At 42.8% G+C, this 18911-nt stretch overlaps 1 protein-coding gene across 2 annotated transcripts in view; it reads left to right on the top strand.

Annotated features, from left to right (window-relative positions):
• adcy3a (adenylate cyclase 3a) overlaps window positions 1-18911 on the top strand; it is a 184128-nt gene that overhangs the window by 153415 nt on the left and 11802 nt on the right. For both annotated transcript variants that reach the window (XM_034004901.3, XM_034004900.3), the window contains exons 12-18: window positions 1428-1544; window positions 6877-7154; window positions 8584-8665; window positions 9092-9250; window positions 10693-10839; window positions 13465-13584; window positions 14170-14296. In XM_034004901.3, coding sequence (XP_033860792.1) covers window positions 1428-1544; window positions 6877-7154; window positions 8584-8665; window positions 9092-9250; window positions 10693-10839; window positions 13465-13584; window positions 14170-14296 — 1030 coding nt within the window. The remainder of the gene's footprint in view (window positions 1-1427; window positions 1545-6876; window positions 7155-8583; window positions 8666-9091; window positions 9251-10692; window positions 10840-13464; window positions 13585-14169; window positions 14297-18911) is intronic.

Below are 18911 nucleotides of genomic sequence, written 5' to 3'. Positions count from 1 at the left end.
TTGAGCCATCTGGGGTTCTCTAATACGGTCATTGATACCTTGCAGAATGCCAGAGCAGTGCCCCCTTTCCAGCATATTTTGTGGACAGAACACAGAGTTGGAGGCAGTCTGAGCAATTTTTTGTCTGTTATGGGGCTAAGTCCAATGGTAAAGCCCTGTCTAAGCATAGGCTATCTAAATGGATCACAGATAGTGTATGGGCTTTGTTCCATTTGCAATGCAGCGGTGTGGGCTACTCCCCATACTTTTACTTGGTTCTGTCGACTGTGTCATAGATCCGCAAAACCCTGGTTTTGGAACAAGAGTATTAAGGGTGGCCTTGAGCTCGACCCTTACAGTATAAACATAGAGGTGAGTTCTCCCTCAGTTTGTTAGCCATAGCTACTTGTACTGGAGTTCCTAATGGTAACATGCAAGGTGGCCTTGGCCGAGCCTTGTAGCATTCCAGGTGGTCTGCAATATTCCCTTGCGACAACTTTTGTATTTCTACCCATGAGGTAATGGTTCATACTTGATAGGCAACATTAGATTATTATCATAACCCTGGTTCCCTGGAATAGAAATGTAACCATTAACCTTCAAGGTCGCTGCAACCATGATTGCAGCAGTCTTGAAGGAAAGATTGAGGAGATCTGTGTGAGATCTATTTATGCCCTCATGGGCAGGCACGACTGCGTCACAGGGAACCATGGTTTCGTTCCTTGAAGTTGGATTGTTACAGCAATGTTGCTGAGTCAGCGATTCAGTTAGATTGTACATATTCCAATGTTTTTGTGTAGCTTTTCCTTCTAAGAGACAACTTTCTTTCTTAAGATGTTTTCATATTCAGAGGGAGTTATTTTCCGATGCTGCAAGTGTTTAAATGAATATTGCAAACTGGGCCGGATATAGTCAAATTATCCAATCACAGAAGAGCGCTTATCAACATATTTTTCATCATTATTTCAAGGATTGGTGTCCCTGCTGGTTTTTGTTCAAACTGTGCCCTAAATTACTTAATTAGAACAATAATTGGGCCAATTAAGTAATTTAGGACACAGTTGGAACAAAAACCAGGAGGGACACCTGCCCTCCAGGACCTGGATTGGACACCCCTGCCCTACAATGATCAGATCATGTCACAGTGTAGAAGTTTGTTGCTTCACCTCTGCTGGTTCAATATGATTGGAAGTGCAGAATGTCAGTAAAGCCAAGGGAAGCAACAAGAAGTGAACATAAATTTGCACAGTAGTTTTTCAGTTTTCCCATGGTTACTATGCATTTACCATAGTTTACCATGTTTTAAATATGATTTACCGTACCTCTCTGGACTTTACAATGCCGACCTATGCTTTACCATGCTTTCACTATACCTTATTACACTTTGCTGTGCTTTTACTATGGGAAACTATTATAAGGCTAACTATGTCTGCCACATCTTCCCACAGGTATTTCCCAAGAGGCTGGTGTCCTTCTCCACCTGGATCGACCGTACACGATGGGCGCGGAACACCTGGGCCATGTCTGCAATCTTTATACTCACTATGGCTGACATTGTCGATATGGTGAGGGGCCAGCCTTATGTCTGTCTCCATGTGTGTATTCCGCATAGTGTCTGTGGTACTTGCTGTCTGTGTTTCTGCATGTCTCTTCCATTATTCTTACATGCCTGTAAAGCAGGGGTGTCAAACTCCAGTCCTCGAGGGCCGCAGGGTCTTCTTGTTTTCATTCCAACTTAAACTCTCAATTAACATAATTGATCTAATTATTTGTTGAATTTGACATATTTCATATTTTTCAAGGTCTTTTACACTTGATTCAAGGTACACTACCTATGAAACATTTTGAGGCCTGAAGAAAAGTGTTAAATTTTCCAGTTAATCAAATAATTAGACCAATAAAGTAACTGAGAGCTCGGGTGGAACGAAAGCCAGAAGACACTGAGTTTGACACCCCTGCTGTAAAGGTATTTTATGAATATTTTCAGCCTTTGTTGTGATATTTAGTTTTCCAGGCTTTATTTTCACTTTGATTCAGGTGTAACTCTCTCATGGTCTTTGATGTCATAAGAATCTATTGATGGAAACACAGCCTTCTTCTGTAAATGCTGTGTAAGTTTCTGGTGGGGTCTTAATATAAAGGGAAAATAAAGTCTGGAAAACAAAATATCAGACTAGGGTAATGAACCTGTTACTAAACAAAAGGTTTAAACAAAACAGAACACTTACTCAAAATAAACGGCACGTTGACCAAAACAAACAAACTCCACCCTTGTGCGTAGCACAGATGGCCTTAAAGTCCACCTCCCCCTTAAATCCAACAGTCTTGGCTATAGTCCTGGGCCAAGAAAGGAGGCTTCAGTGGGCCCATGAGCAGCGATCCGGGCCACGGACTGGCTAACAGTGGCAGTGCTGTCGGCCCCAAAGCCCCAAAGCGTGGTAATGCTGTCAGTGGGGTGGGGTGGCACTTTCCTGTCGCTGATCTGCTGCTGGTGGCAATGCTGTCAGCTTCCCAGTGAGGCGTTGTTTATTCCCAGCTGACAGCGGAAATGCTATCAGACTCCTAGCTGACAGCGGAAATGCTATCAGACTCCTAGCTGACAGCGGAAATGCTATCAGACTCCTAGCTGACAGCGGAAATGCTATCAGACTCCTAGGTGACAGCGTAAATGCTATCAGACTCCTAGCTGACCTTGGAAATGCTATCAGACTCCTAGCTGACAGCGGAAATGCTATCAGACTCCTAGCTGACAGCGGAAATGCTATCAGATGCCTAGCTGACAGCGGAAATGCTATCAGACTCCTAGCTGACAGCAGAAATGCTGTCAGCGGAACCATTAACGGCTCCCAGGCTGGCCCCTTCAGCCCCAGGAAATCCCTGGCGGTCAGCAGCAAACCACCTCCAGAGCAGGCATCTCCGGGCAATAGCACACGGGCAACTCCAGGCGATGTAGAGTGGGCATCCCCAGGCGACGGCGAGCTGGCCTCCCCAGGCCTTGCAAGCTTGGCAGTCCTAGGCGTTGCAGGCTCGCGGTCTCCCCACGGTGGAGGCGAGAGCAGCAAGTAGTCTGCCTCTATCCTTGGGGACTGATGTAGCTCTCCCTCGGTCGCTGGGCTTGGCGTGGCTCCTCCCTTGATCGCTGGGCTCGGCGTGGCTCCTCCCTCTGGCGTTGGAGACAGCGGGGTTTCTCCCTGTCGCGCTGGAGACAGCGGGGCTTCTCCCTCTCATGCTAGGAACTGGTGCTCCTTCTCTTCCTCTTCCTGGAGGAGTTGACACAAAGTGGCCCCACTCCACGCAGGCAGGGCACCAGTTCAAGGCCTTGAGAGCGCTGAAGTAGGCATCTCAGCTGCCCTCCGGTTGTCCCTCCTCCTCCTCTCTGGGCCGGGGGCCATTGATAATGGAATGGCCCCCCTCCCTGCAGAAAGGGCACCAACTCGAGGCCTTGACCAGGCGGAAGTAGCCCTCCCAGCGGCCCTTCTGCTGTGCCTATGGTGCCAGTTCCTCCTCCTGCCACATGGGGGCTGGGTCGGGTGAGACATGACCAACCTCGCCACAGCAGAAGCACCACTCCTCTCCTTACAGGCAGGTGAGGCAGATGTCCAGCATGGAAGAGACATGGCGGTACTTTGGACTGGCCCCGCGCTGCTGTTTCCCCACCTTTGTTCTTTCTTCCCATCTTTTGTTGCAATCCTTTTTTTTATTATTAAAAAACCTTTAAAAACACTATTTTTGAAAAAAATAAAATAAACTCCACCTGCAGTATTCCTGGCCTGGCACTTGGAGGGTTGTTTATTCCCACTTCTGGACACCATATGTGACACTGAGGGCTTGGGTGATGCCATCAGGCCAGGAAATGAATGGAGATCAGCAACAGACTGGGGTAATGAAAGCGCTGCTGCACGGTTTAATAATAAATAAACAAAAGGTTTAAACAAAACAGAACACTTAACTCAAAATAAACAGAATGTTGACCAAAACAAGCAAATGAACAAACAATAATGATAACAAGTATTGTGCTGGTTTAAAGCCAGCACGAGTAGCAATTGTTTACTTTCAGGATCTGTTCTTACTTGTCTCTTTTCTCCTCTGGACAATCCACCCCATTCAGCCAAAGCTGCAGGTCTTTTATATTATGGCCAAGGGGTTAACTAGCTATATCTTATTAGCCCCTCAGCCGTAGTCTGCACGAGTTTAATAAATATGTGAGACTGTCAGCTAATTCAATAATTACTTGCCAACAGTCACGCATTTTCACAAGGTATTTAAAACAATAACAAATAATGGCGTCGAGTTTTCACCCGTCCTTCAAAACAAAATACATAATATAAATACAAAATAATACATAATATGCACAGGGGCGGGGAGTTCCCCTTCACACAAATGCAAACTAACAAGTCGCTTATAATATATATATATATATATATATATATATATATATATATATATATATATATATATATTCTGTGAGGTACATTTCTTTTATAATTGGGTTAAAATTAGGTCATTAGGTTGTTATGCATTTTTTTTACAGTTGTTTATAGGTCATTTGCAGTTACATATTTGCAGTATAACCTCTTCCTCTAGGCGGTTGACTTTTATACCAACCATAAAATTGGGCTGCACCCGGAAGCTGACTGCACAGTTCGTTATTATTCAAAACTACAGACTCTGTTCAGTTTGCAAGAGGTTTGCAGTTTAAATGCAAGTTTATTTAGTTTATCCATGGAGAAGGTTCCTGAAGCAGGACCTCGCTTTTAGTGGGAGTAGTGCTTGGCCCGAGCTTGGCCACCTTTTGTTTGCTAGCTCTGTTTTTGTACAGGGTTCTGTTTTGCATTTTGTTTAATTATGTACATGTGTGTGCATGTTGTCCCGCAGTAGGGATACCATTGCTGTTACCTTAGTGGCGGCCATAAACCACTGCAACTGCATGCAATATTTGTGATTATTAATAAAACCTGGACGCCTGTGCACTGTTTCAATCGCAAACTCTCTGTGTCTCTCTAATATCTCAGCGTATACCCGTTAGAAAGGGGATCTGCTGAGTCCTGCCGAGGCAAGGCAAGACCACCCACCAGAGAGAAATGCAGTGGGAAAAAAGGCAGTTGGCAGAAGAAGGGGCTCCGTGGTGTGGAGCTTGTGAAGAGTTTGGGCACTTCCGAGATGTGTGCACCTGCGACGATCCGCAATTCATGGAGACCTTCGCCAGATTCTAGGTGGAGTCAGCTGAGGAATGGCTCCACGAGAAGGGCCAATCCCAGCCACCTACCAGAGCGCGAGACAGACCCCTCTGCCTTTCATGCCCTTGGGATGGTGGGGAGTTTGGGAACACTGTGGAGATGCCTGCCAGTATGCCGGAAGATGGCGGAGCTACCGGCCCGAAAATGGAAGGGGAGGAGCTTCCGTTCCTGTTCCAGAGTCAAGGGGGCAGGAGCCATCTCCAGTGCCAAGGAAGAAGGAGCTGCCTGCCCAAAGGCTAGAGAAGGAGCTGTCTGCCCAAGAGCCAGAGGGGGAGGAGCTGCTGTCCTGCGTGCCAGAAAGGGAGGAACTGCCATTCTGCGTGCCAAAATGGAAGGAGCCACTGTTCCAACAGCCAGATGGACAGGAGCCACCATCTGAACAAGCAGCACATCAACCATGGCCCACTCGGCAGCCCCTACACATGCTACCACCAGCTCCCCTACCATTTACCCATCTGTAGTGCCCAGCGCTGTTGTTGCCAGCGCCACTACTGGAGTGCCCCTCGCCACTGCTGGAGTGCCCTGTGCTGCTGCCAGCATTGAGGCCACCCCAGCAGAAGGAGGAGGGGAGGTGACCACCCCTGTGCAACAGTCCAGCGCCTGTAAGGCACTTCCCTCGTCCCAGGCTCCTAGACACCAGGCCTTTGTGTCTGGACCTTTGGTCACTAGGTCTGACTCCCAGGTCGCTGCACCACCAGGCACGGTTGGTCGCCTGGTCTCCTGCTTCACTCCCCCTGGTGGCCCAGACGTCGCTGCTTGGTGCTGCAGCCGCCCGGTTGCCAACAGACAGGGAGTCAAAAAAATAATTTAAACTCCTGGACAAATGGTTGGGGTTTAAAGGTTGGGGGAGGTGGCAGTTTGCAACCATGTGTGCTGCACACAAGGGGGAGGTATGTGGCAGGGCTGAGGCCTGCTCCTATAAATAATATATAGTTGGTGGTGGTTTATATTATAAATATGATTTGGTGGTTTGAAAATAAAAGAATGTGTATATTGTTTTGTAAAATATTGTGTGCTAGATATGGCAGAGCAGGGAGATTAAACCTCCCTCCCTGCCTAATTGAAAAGGAATGTGACGCAGGTGGCCAGGTGCCAATTGTGTAATTGATGATTAATTAACACTGCTAATCTGCCTTTAAAAAGGACCTAATATCTCAGTGGATACCCACACCGTGACAGTACCCCCTGTTATGCTCCATAACAAGTCTTCTGTTGTTGATCAACCAAAGAGCACTGACACAAAGCTAAATAGGCGGAGATTTGTGACTCATGCCAAAATTACATCTGATCAGAATGAAAGGTCAGCCAATCAACAGGCAGTGATTATATTAACATTAATGCTGGCCGATAACAGCTAACAAAAAAAGAAGCAGTATGAGGAATCAGAATGCAAGCTGAATAAAAGTTGGATAGCGGTGCAGATTAAGATAAAGGTTGATTAAAAGAGGAGTTACTGGGGGTGTGTCCGCACAAAATCCCGCTGGTGGCCGCATATGAGAAACGTTGCTTTAGTCAGAGCGACAGTTATTACAGTGTTGTAGCTCTAATAAACACATTACCATTGACAGTGCTGCTAAAAAAATTGCTAAGAAAACAATGGTTAGCATTCCTCTGTGTTAACTGTGTGTCTCTTCCTCCCACTTTGCTCTCTCCCTGGTAGCTGAGCTGTCTGCAGCCTCCCCACTCCACCTTGAATGGGAGCTCAGTGGCAGTGAAGTTAGTGGCTGCTGTGGATGACATTGGCTGCATGGAGAACCCCAAGTACTACAGCTACATTGCAGTGCTGGCACTCATTGCCACCACCATGCTGGTGCAGGTCAGCCACATGGTGAAGTTAACCCTCATGGTGCTCATCACCGGGGCCAATGGAGTAGTCAACATCTACAGCTGGAGAGATATCTTCGACCAGTATGACTACACGCGCTTCGGTACCCAAACGTGAGGAACACACTGACTTAACTCTGACATGTTATATACACATTCAAACAAGTCTTTATTTAATATGTAATGTCACTTCCAAGCCTATGGTTGGGTGAAAGGGAACTATAAAGCTCCACAGATAGTAACAACACATTACTTGGCTTATTTGACATTACTGGGCTTAGCTCTGTCCTCTTTAAACCTCAAAAGAAATGGTTTGTTGATATAGACCTGTTTAAAGAGTAAGTAGCGGGGTTCCGAAAAATATAGCGTTACACATCCCCAGATGTTGCTATATTACTGTTTAAATATTGTACCTCTAATTTAAATTTTCATTGTTAACATTCTGACACCTTTTTACACATAACTTTAAAGTCTGTTTCAAAGCTCTTTTCAAAATGGCCGCTCTAGTGCACTGATAGTGTAAGTATTATTGCCCACATTGTCAAGCAGGTAACACAGCAATAATGATCCATGATGTGGTACAGAACAGAAAAGCTAGAGCACTTGTATGTTTTGTTTTTTTTGTTGTTTGTTTGTTTTTTAATCGCTCTTCCCGCAGTGATTTAGAGGACAGATCTCAAACCCCAGTGCACTAGAGCAGACATTTTTAAAAGAGCTTTGAAACAAATTTTAAAGTTTTGGTGTCAGGATGTTAACAATAAAAAGAAAAAATACAGATATGTTATTTAAACAGTTGTAGCAACACGTGGGGACGTATAACGCTATATTGTTCAGAATCCCGCTACTTACTATAAGCCAAACACATTAGGAATTCATGATTTTATTATGGATTAGAAATCTCTGGATTAAGGACACTATTTTACGGGTCTGGAAATAGCAATTATTTTACTGTGCTCTCCTGTAAAATAGTGTAATATACAGTAGACCCTGATATCGATGTGATGCAGCCATCTGAAATGACTTTGATTTGTATCAGATATTGTCAGATTATCACATTAAAATGAGCTATACTGATTAATTAGAATAAACTGGTAAATTCTTTCTAAAATAAACATCAATATTAAGTCGATTTGGCAAAAAAATTAAAATTGAATAGTAGCAAGCCTAATAATAATAATAATAATAATAATAATAATAATAATAATAATAATAATAATAATAATAATAATAATAATAATAATATATTTATTTATTTTATATAGCGCCTTTCATAGTGGACCACTATCACAAAGCGCTTTACGGAGGTAGGCTGTGAACTGTGTATTATATGCAGAGTCACTTACAGTAGTGTACTCTCTCTATACAGGCAGTTATTAAGCCTCTATTCAAATGAACATCTAAACATACAAATTACAATGGAACCCAAAGCCACTTAATAAAAAAATAAAATGAATGAATTAGTAGAAGGTCCATCAGCGTGTTTATATGGCTGGGACTGCAGTAGATCCTGTGACTAACCAATGCTCTGCCTGTTCCCCTTCAGGGCCTCCAATGTGCCTTCCAAGTACTCCATGACCGTGATGATCTTCATCATGATGTTGTGTTTCTACTACTTTGCTCGACATGTGAGTCACTTTTTAAGTCTTCCCTCTTTCAATCTTTTTGTGTCCATTAACAAACTCTTTCACACTCTTCTCTTTCCTTAACCCCTGGATATCACACACTGCTTCCTTAAATACTGAAACCCATACTCCTTCTCATTCATTTTCCTCCTCCACCCAATACTTTCACTTTTATTCCCCTCCACTCTTAAAGATAGGCCTGCTTGCTGATCCAGTGAAAGACTGGTGGCCTAGACCCCTTTCTCTGCTGTGCTAGAACATATTCTAAATTAATATCTTTGTCGATCCCACTTTAATATTTATGATATAATTGCTCTGACACCCTCTTCAATCCCCGGTTGAGAAGCCTGCAAGATGTTCCTCAGGAAGGTCAGTGTTCATGTGCACATGCTTCCTTCCCATGTGGCTCACATATGCTCCATCTTTCAGGTAGAGAAACTGGCCCGCACGCTGTTCCTGTGGAAGATTGATGTTCATGACCAGAAGGAGAAGGTATATGAGATGCGGCGCTGGAATGAGGCTCTGGTCACCAACATGCTCCCGGAACACGTGGCACGTCACTTCTTGGGCCACAAGAAACGAGATGAGGTGAGGGAATACAAGCCAGCTGCACACGGACCCCAACTTTCAAAGACAAATCGATGACTGGAATATAGTAAAGCCATCTGTAAAGTTATGCCCATAATTCACAAAGAAAACCGCATGTCCAGTTTCTAAAATGGTTTAAAGGACATTCTCTAGCACAGGTTATTGCGATTACAAGGGGATATTGTGAGATACTTGTCGACCTGTCTGTCTGTCTGTCTGCATGTCACTGTTTACTTAACCACGGCAATATAAAACCCAGTAAAGGTCAAGTAGTGTACTGTATATTTACTCCAATGGCCCTCATGCTGAAAAGCAAAGACTTGCATTCCCAGAAAAATCTCCAAATGATTTTCAGACAATCAAATTGGATAGGAAGTCAAAGTAAAGGCCATTGGTGGTTGCTACAACTTACAAATTCCAAGACAATACAACTAATAGTGCCAGAGATACAACAACATTGACACCCTATACGTAAGGTGGTCAAACACAATTTTAGGGTTCAATAAACAAAATCTTAAACAGATTATTACATTTAAATTTTAACTAACTTAAACATATCTGAAATCAAAATGCACCATAAATGTGTTTTAATCATGTAAAAATATGTTTTAGCGCAATGGTGACCATCATGGATTATGCCGTCTACTGACTTTGAGCCTTCATAATTAAAAAAATATATATATGTATACAAAAAGATAACACTTTATAATAAGCTAGATGGTGGCTTTAAATTGAAAGATCGAAGTTTTCAGGTGTACAAGCAAGCCTCCCAAAAATACGCCTCTTACTGTAGATAGGGAATCTCAGAGTAAAGGAAATAAATATTTTTCACCTTTCTGAATGTCCTACAATCAAGGGCCAATAAAATCAGAAAGTTTAGACTGTTTACTTTTCATTGATGATACAAACATGAATCAGCGTTGACAAAGACTCAAAAAATGTAGCTTGAATAAGGGTAGCGCTAGAAAAACTGAATCGCGGCAAACGGCCATTTCGCACTGTCATCACGAGCACATTTTGACCCGATACTACAAGCAAAAAGAAAAATAAATTGCACATGGTATGTCTTCTTCAATTACTATACTATACTTAAATGTGTATTTCGACACTAAATGAAAGTTTTTATTACATTTTACCAGTTTCAAAATGCTTGAGGTGATGATATTTCTGAAATGGTCGTTTTATAAAGGGAAATAAAACAGAATCTGTATGAGTATTGTGATTTTTATTTATGTTTACCAGAGTATTTATACTTCTAAATTACACAGAAAGATTGTGCTTTACTGATTAGTATTCAATTGTACGACGAGTTTAAAACTGCAAAGCAGAACTCTTCAGAGGCAGAATTGCCAGACGCCTGCTTAGCCCACCCTACCTATAGTACAGAAACTCAGATTGGAGTTCCACAGAATGCCTTTTCTAACAGCTGTCCCCTCTCACAGGAGCTGTACAGTCAGTCGTATGATGAGATTGGGGTGATGTTTGCCTCAATCCCAAATTTCTCTGATTTCTACACTGAAGAGAGCGTCAATAATGGAGGGATAGAGTGTCTGAGGTTCCTTAACGAAATCATCTCAGACTTTGACAGTGTGAGTATACAGTAGTGTACCAATTGAAAATGGTTTCCACTGCAGTAGATGCTATTGCCTATTGATCCTCTTCTGTACATGGTGCCATACAATAGTTTCCCTGTGCTATCCAAATGGCATGGCGTTGTTCTTTGTAATCAAGAGACTGCAGCCATATTCACAAAGCTTTTGCCACAGCGTTCAGTTTTCAGTAACCTGCTTTTTTTCTATAAAGAGAACTAGTTATTGATGTTACAGTGCTTCAGAAACAGACCTACAAAGTTGATTTAAAGTAATTGTAGCAAACAAAATAATTCCATAAATCTTACCTGTTTTGCACTTATATTAGCTACACAGGTTTCAAATGTGCAGTTTTGAAAGATTTTCATTTTAAATATGATATCTGGTACTACTTACAGTAAAAAAAAATATGATATCTGTTACACTTGCACTTGTCATTTCCTCACCTGAGGAGTGTCTTCTGGGTCATGACATGAAAGCATGGGAAAGTTGCCAGTTGGATATTGACAGGACTAAGCCATTGAAGGGGTGGGGACAATTTCACCCTTCAGATGAAATGACAAAGGAAGTGCAACACTAACTGAATCCTGGCTTACAAATAAGTAGAAGTGCACAACAGGTTAGATGTATGGAATTGTTTTGTTAGCTACAATCACTGTAAGATGCCCTGCATGCACATGTGTTGTTGCGTGCTAGTGTGCTGTTGCGTGCTAGTGTTTTGTTGCGTGCTAGTTTGTTTTTTCTTGTTAGAATATAAACCACAAATTCCTATCTTATTTTCTAAAATGTACTTACTGTTCTAAATAATCTGCTACAGGTGTCCATAGTTTAGAGGGACGGGGGTATCCATTATCCGTAGTTTAGAGGGACAGGGTATTCAGTGTGTGTAGTTTAGAGGGACAGGGTATTCAGTGTGTGTAGTTTAGAGGGACGGGGTATTCAGTGTGTGTAGTTTAGAGGGACGGGGGTATCCATTATCCGTAGTTTAGAGGGACAGGGTATTCAGTGTGTGTAGTTTAGAGGGACAGGGTATTCAGTGTGTGTAGTTTAGAGGGACGGGGTATTCAGTGTGTGTAGTTTAGAGGGACGGGGGTATCCATTATCCGTAGTTTAGAGGGACAGGGTATTCAGTGTGTGTAGTTTAGAGGGACAGGGTATTCAGTGTGTGTAGTTTAGAGGGACAGGGTATTCAGTGTGTTAGTTTTTTAGGGTGACGGGGTATTCAGTGTGTGTAGTTTAGAGGGACGGGGGTATCCATTATCCGTAGTTTAGAGGGACAGGGTATTCAGTGTGTGTAGTTTAGAGGGACGGGGGTATGCATTATCCGTAGTTTAGAGGGACAGGGTATTCAGTGTGTGTAGTTTAGAGGGACGGGGTATTCAGTGTGTGTAGTTTAGAGGGACGGGGGTATCCATTATCCGTAGTTTAGAGGGACAGGGTATTCAGTGTGTGTAGTTTAGAGGGACGGGGGTATCCATTATCCGTAGTTTAGAGGGACAGGGTATTCAGTGTCAAGATATGTGAACACACAAGCTGGTCTAAACCGCTTTTTAAATAGTCCAGCCACACTAGACCGCAAAGTCAGTTTAATAACCGACCCGGTATTCCAGAATTAAAACAATGTATTTATTGCTTCGAGTTTTATTTACATCCTAGACATCAAGAACAAAGTTACTTGGATTCTGAAACAGTGTGGTATACAAGGGAGCCTATGGGAATAGATTCATTATTTGTCCACCATGATGCCCAAATTAAGAAAACTTGCATGTCACAGTGTAATGCTCAGCCCCGGTTAAGTTTCAACCCTGTTAATTTTAGCTTAGGCTAATTCTCACCCCTAGGCTAATTATCACTACAGCATGAGAATTAGCATAGGCAAAAAATTCATGGGGGTGAGAATTTGCCGGGGATGAGCATGACATTAGGCTATGACACCTGACTGAGTCGCCAATACACAAACCATAGTATTAGATTAACAGTGGACAAATAACGTCTGTCACTGGTCAACTGTGTGAAGGAAGCCTTCTTAAGTGATTGAAAACAATGTGCCACATCCTTTCTTGCACTCCCTCAGACAAGAACAATGAAAGCAACAAACAAACGACAGGGCCCTCCACTTAGCTTGCTGCAGCCAACCTGCTTTTCAGAATGACAATCTAGTAGACAAAATGCCTATACATCTTCAAAACTGCACTATAAAAGGCAATGTTCAATTCAACAGCTATAAATTGCTCTTCTTGTTTTTAATCAATGCAATGTCTATACAAATGTGTTTTGCTTATAATTATCTTTTATGATGCATTTTTGTTTTTAATTTTAAAAAGTTTTAAGGGACTATTTTGCTTGGTGGAAGGATATTTTATAAATACTTTTTCTATTTAGTTAGTTAACCCATTTTATACACGTAATAAGGCAATTCAGGGTGTGTGTTGTACTCTAATAACACCACTTCCCAGGTGATTGAAGTCACTCGGCGTTGCCTCGTGATTTACAACGCACCTGGGGCGTGGTGATATTAGAGTACAACACACACCCTGTCGTGCCTTATTGCTTACTCATACAACACAACAAAGTAAACACCACGTACATGTGAAATCCCCCCCCCCCCCCCCCTCCCCCCCCCAGCTTCTGGACGAGCCTCAGTTCCGGTGCATCACGAAGATCAAAACCATCGGTAGCACCTACATGGCAGCCTCCGGAGTCACACCAGATGTGAATACCAACGGCTACAACAGCAACTTCAAGGTGAGACTGTCTCCTGTTTATATTGGGAGCAATGACACACGTGGAAAAATGTTTTATTTGATGTGCAATTTCTATTCTGTGGCCAACATTCATGTTTTACACCTTTGTCTGATGACAGTTTTAAACAATTTACAGAGTACCCATGTTAACTTTTGGAATTCATGCCAATTTATAAACATGTATTGTGCAGTTGCCATTATTTTTAATGGGAAAAGCCAACTTTCAAGTGTTGTGTGTGTGTGTTTAACTTCCCATCTTTCCATTTTTATCATCCATCATCTAAGGGCAGTTTTATTGGTTAAACTATCAGTTGTTGACATGATGCATGATAAGGATGGACAGTACACTGCAGCAAAACACTAGCCAGCTGTTTTAATTTTTAAGGGACATGCTGACATCTGGTGGCATTATATTGTAACTATATACAATATAACTACAGCCAACTAGTGTCATGTTTAATACAGGCTTCTATGTAAGTTAAACTGGTACAGGTCTAGTTCTGCTTTCGAATGAAAACCCAATGCTAGATCTCTGTGTCAGTTCTCTCTCTCTCTCTCTCTCTCTCTCTCTCTCTCTCTCTAACAGAAAGAGGAGATTTCAGAGAAGGAGCGATGGCAGCACCTGGCAGATCTGGCAGATTTTGCCCTTGCCATGAAGGTCACCCTGATGAATATCAACTACCAGTCCTTCAACAATTTCATGCTGCGCATCGGTCAGTCACACTGTCTTCTTTTTGTTATATCTAGCACAAAAAGAGCTGCATTTGTACTCACTGAGGATAGTTTCTATTAAAGCAGACTAAACACTTGTTCCTCACTGAATTTGAAGCTCATACATGTATGTATACATAATCTAGCACAACAATAACACTTAGGCCTTTATTAAGCCCTTAAAGTAATTAGCGGTTCATATGGATAAAGGCCTGGACACACCAGCGCATCGCATTGTGTCACTTAGCTTCAAGTATTTTTTGACGCATAGTAGACAGTGCCACACCAGTGCGTCTGTACCCAAGCGTTAATTCCCTTTCCTTGTAAAAAAGTACTTATATAAGTAGTATAGCATCCCATATAGTGCGGAAATACCCTCCCCCCCCTCACTGTTGCTCTTACCTAATACAAAGACAACATGGCTGTGTTTTGAGAAGACATGGAAAGTATGACATCAACAGAAGGAGGAGGAGGAGAGATTTGTAATGTGCATACATTTGAACAATTTCCATTTGACTTGAACTTCTTAAAAAAGGGAATTTAGATAGTCTTCTAAAAGAAAGGACCTTAGTCTTTAATCGTCTTTAGTACTGTGCATATTTAAACAGATAGTAGGTTGTTTGTTTGTTTTTAAAAATATTATACAATTTCATAACTCTGCTGTTTACTGACTCAAGTATATGATTGTACAAGTATATGATCCTCACTGTGCTAGAAATGGAAAGCGAGGAACATTGGTTTAACATCAGAATTCATTTGAACCAGGATGTATTTACATATAATGTATGTTAAAAAAATATAAAACAATTAACACACAGTATATGAATCAGACAGTAGTGACTTTTTTAACTTATATCAGCAATGACATGATAGCATTTCTTTCAGTTTTAACACACTGTGGCAAAGTGGTTTGCAGTGTGCAGGTGTAGAGGTGATGCAGTGCTCAGGTATAACAATCCAACAACATTTTAATGGTGAAAAACTGAGCTTTATTATTTGCTTAAATAATAATACTGGCTATACACAGCGATGTGTAAAGCCTGTCAAAACCTGAAATAATAACAGTAATCACACAAACATGGTCACAAGTCCAGAGTGAGTGCAATTAGTGTAAGTGGTGAATTGAAGTTTAAACATGCACAACGGTGAAGTGTAGTCCGGGTTTGTTTGCTGGCTGTTTAGCTACAGCTTCCGGAGTTCAGCCTTCTATAAATGACAAACATGACAGTTAATAGAGAGACAAAACAAAACACAAAAATTCATAGTTTCTTTTTACAACAATATGTCCTTTACAGGTTTTTCTGGAACCATAACAAAGGAACAGATTGCTTTGCCACATCCCCTGAAAAACCTTCAGTCACGCCCCCTTCAGTAGCGAGTGCAATCACGTATCCTCCAATCCCTGACTGACACATTGCCTACCGCATTAAGGTGATGACTTCTGGTATTGTGACTCTGCCCCCTTTCTGAATGGCCAACTTTTGACTGACCCTCGAATGAACTGCCAAATCATCCAGTCCGGGGCACACTGTTCCTGTTATACAGTGCCCTCATAGATCGGGAGGGAGATTGTTGACTACGATTCATTCGCTCTCTGTCACACACACGTTTCAACTTCTCATTTCATAGGATTGCAGTACAGAGTGTTTGACATTATTGACAGGCTTTAGTTTTAGCTGTGTTTATTGATTATAGTTTTATGAAAGTGGGAGAAGGCAGATGACAGGACAAAACCCCATTCCATTTTCCAACGTAATTACAGACCTATAAATAACTCACCATCGGTTTTTCATTTCTGGTGCCGTTACCCAGGAGTTGACTGCTATTGGTCGAGCGGGGTGTCAGAAATCTGGGAGAAATCTGGACGCGTCACTCCGAGACGCGGCGAGAAGCAACATCCTAGTGTGCGAGGGTACATAAAAATCCATTATGATGCTAGGTGAAGTGACACGCTGGTGTGTCCAGACCTTAAGGGTTGAAGAAATAAGAATGTCCATATGAAAAAGGGTGGAATGAACATGATGTGACAGGCAGAGGCCCTGCACAAGCAAAATGTATGTTGGTGGCTGGCAGCCATCTTGGGCTCAGGTGTAGCGGAACAGCCTGGAACAAGATGGCTGCTTTTACACAGCTGCATGTTAATTAAGTGTTCAATTGTATAATTGTTTAATTGTTTTATTTAATCGTTGATTTATTGATTGTCAATTACAAATATATAGCACTGTGGGAGGGTGTGGGAATTCACTGGACACAAGACAGAACTTTAGTTGAAGATGCCGCTTGGTGCACTGATTTATTTCTGTCACAAGGTGGCACTGTAGCAATGGTAAAAGGTTGGCCGTTCACTCGTGGTGCACATGCAGGTGCTCAGAATAATATTACAAACAAAAGGGCTAAAGTAAAAAGGAAATTAAAACACAATAACAAAACTACAAATAAAAGGTGCTGCTCTTGCAGCGTTTCCCCACCGTCGCTACCAACGTGGCTCGGGTCTTCAGCCTGCGCTTTGCTATTCCCCTACTATACTCTATGGCAGGGGTGCACAATTCCGGTCCTGGAGGGCCGGATCCCTCCTGGCTTTTGTTCCAACTGTGTTCTAAATTACTTAATTAGACCAATAATTGGTAATAATTGGTCCAATTAAGTAATTTAGGGCAAGGTTGGAACAAAAGCCAGGAGGGACACCGGCCCTCCAGGACCGGAATTGTGCACCCCTGCTCTATGGGGTTGCCCAGGGTTTGCCCGCTAGGTACACACGTCCCGATTCGGGTACGTAATTACAGTTTCTTTTTTCTCTGTTTCTTTTCTCTGGTTTGGCTGTCTTCCTCAGCCTTATTTGTCTGTCTTTTTGTTTCTCCAGTCCCTCACGACCAGGGCAGTCACTGTTGTTCTTCCTAGATGGGCGGGGCTGAGGAATAACAAAGCCCTGCAACCTGCTCAGTCAGACACGGGGGACCTTATGGCATCCCAACCCATCGAGCCTGCAGCTCTGGGTCTGGCCTCTGAATGGCTCATTTGAGCCGCCTGGGTCTGTCCAATAGGATTATTGACACCCTGCAGAATGCCAGAGCAGCATCCACACATTCCCAGTACAGGTACAAGTGGGCAGTTCAGCCCCACAACCTGTCCCATGGCAGTTATACTGCAATTTTTGCAGGACCTGTTTGTCTAGGGGAAATCCCCCTCTACATTAAAAGTCTATCTGGCATGTATTTCAGCTTGCCATGTCAAAATTGACTTGGTCTCCCCACGAGCTCACTTCCTGGCAGGGCAATTTTTGAAAGGAATTCGGCAGCTGAAGCCGCCTATGAAGGATTTTGTTCCTCACTGGAGGCTCACCGTGGTGCTTGATGCACTCATGAAGCCTCAGTTTGAGCCCCTGCATTCAGCTGAGCTGAAATTTGTATCACTCAAAGCAGCTTTCTTGCTTGCATTTACCTTCACAAAGCAGGTGAGTGAGATGCAGGCATTCTCAATTGCGAAAGCCTACTTAATTTTTGCAGAAGCCAGGACAAAGGTTACATTTCGTACCAATCCTGCTCTTTTGCCAAAGACTATTTTGACATTTCATAGCAATTGTCTGTGGAATCAGAGGCTTTCCATCCACCTCCTTTCCAGTCTGACAGAGAGCGGCAGCTTCTATACACTGTCCAGTGCCGGCCTTAGCGTGTTATGTTGACAGGACGAGAAGTTGAAGGCAGTCTGAAAAAAAAAATTCTCTGCTGTGGGGCGAAGTCCCATGGTCAAGCCCTGTCTAAGCAGAGGCTGACCAAATGGATAACAGACGCAGTCAATGAGCGAGCCGATCTTCCCCCTCCAGAAAAGCTCACTGCCCACTCCACGAGGGGCATGGCAACTTTATGGGCTTTATTCCAAGGTGCCAATGACATTTTCAATGCAGCGGTGTGGGCTATTCCCCATACCTTTACTAGGCTCTACAGACTTAATGTCGTGGATCCTCAAAACCCTGGTTTTCGAACTAGAGTGTTAAGGGCATCTTCTCAGCCGACCCTTACAACACAGGCATAGAGGTGAGTTTCTCCCACCATGTTTTAGCCCTAGCTACTTGTTACTGTGGGTCCGAATGGTAACGCACAAGGCAACCTTGGCTTAGCCTTGTATTAGTAAACTTGAAGAAGACTAAAATAATGTTAAAGGAAATTTAAAATACAGAGAAGGTTAGGTTATTATCATAACAATGGTTCCCTAAAATAGAAATGTAACGATTACCCTTCAAGGTCGCTGCGTCCATGATTGCCGCAGTCTTGAAGGAAAAATTACACTGTGCACACAGTCCTTTATACCCTTGGGGGCAGGTATGACTGCATTACAGGCTTGGCTGAGCAGCTTTGTTATATCTTATTCAGGTTTCAGATTATATATATATATATATATATATATATATATATATATATATATATATATATATATATATATATATATATCCCTAGTCCAACTTGCACTGCCTCAGAGTGGCAGCAGGGTGACAACAGGTTCTCAAGACGGGATTCCCTGAGTCTGGTAGGTTCAACCATGCTGTGAAAGCTTGAGTAACATACTCGGCCAAAGTGGAAGGGGCACTCACCAACCCGCCTGGCCAGCATGGTGAAAGCACAG

The sequence above is a fragment of the Acipenser ruthenus genome, chromosome 5, assembly GCF_902713425.1.
Source record: "Acipenser ruthenus chromosome 5, fAciRut3.2 maternal haplotype, whole genome shotgun sequence".
NCBI classification, from domain to species: Eukaryota; Metazoa; Chordata; class Actinopteri; order Acipenseriformes; family Acipenseridae; genus Acipenser; species Acipenser ruthenus.
The sequence above is the reverse complement of the archived record's forward strand: the minus strand, read 5'-3'. Positions and strand labels throughout refer to the sequence as shown.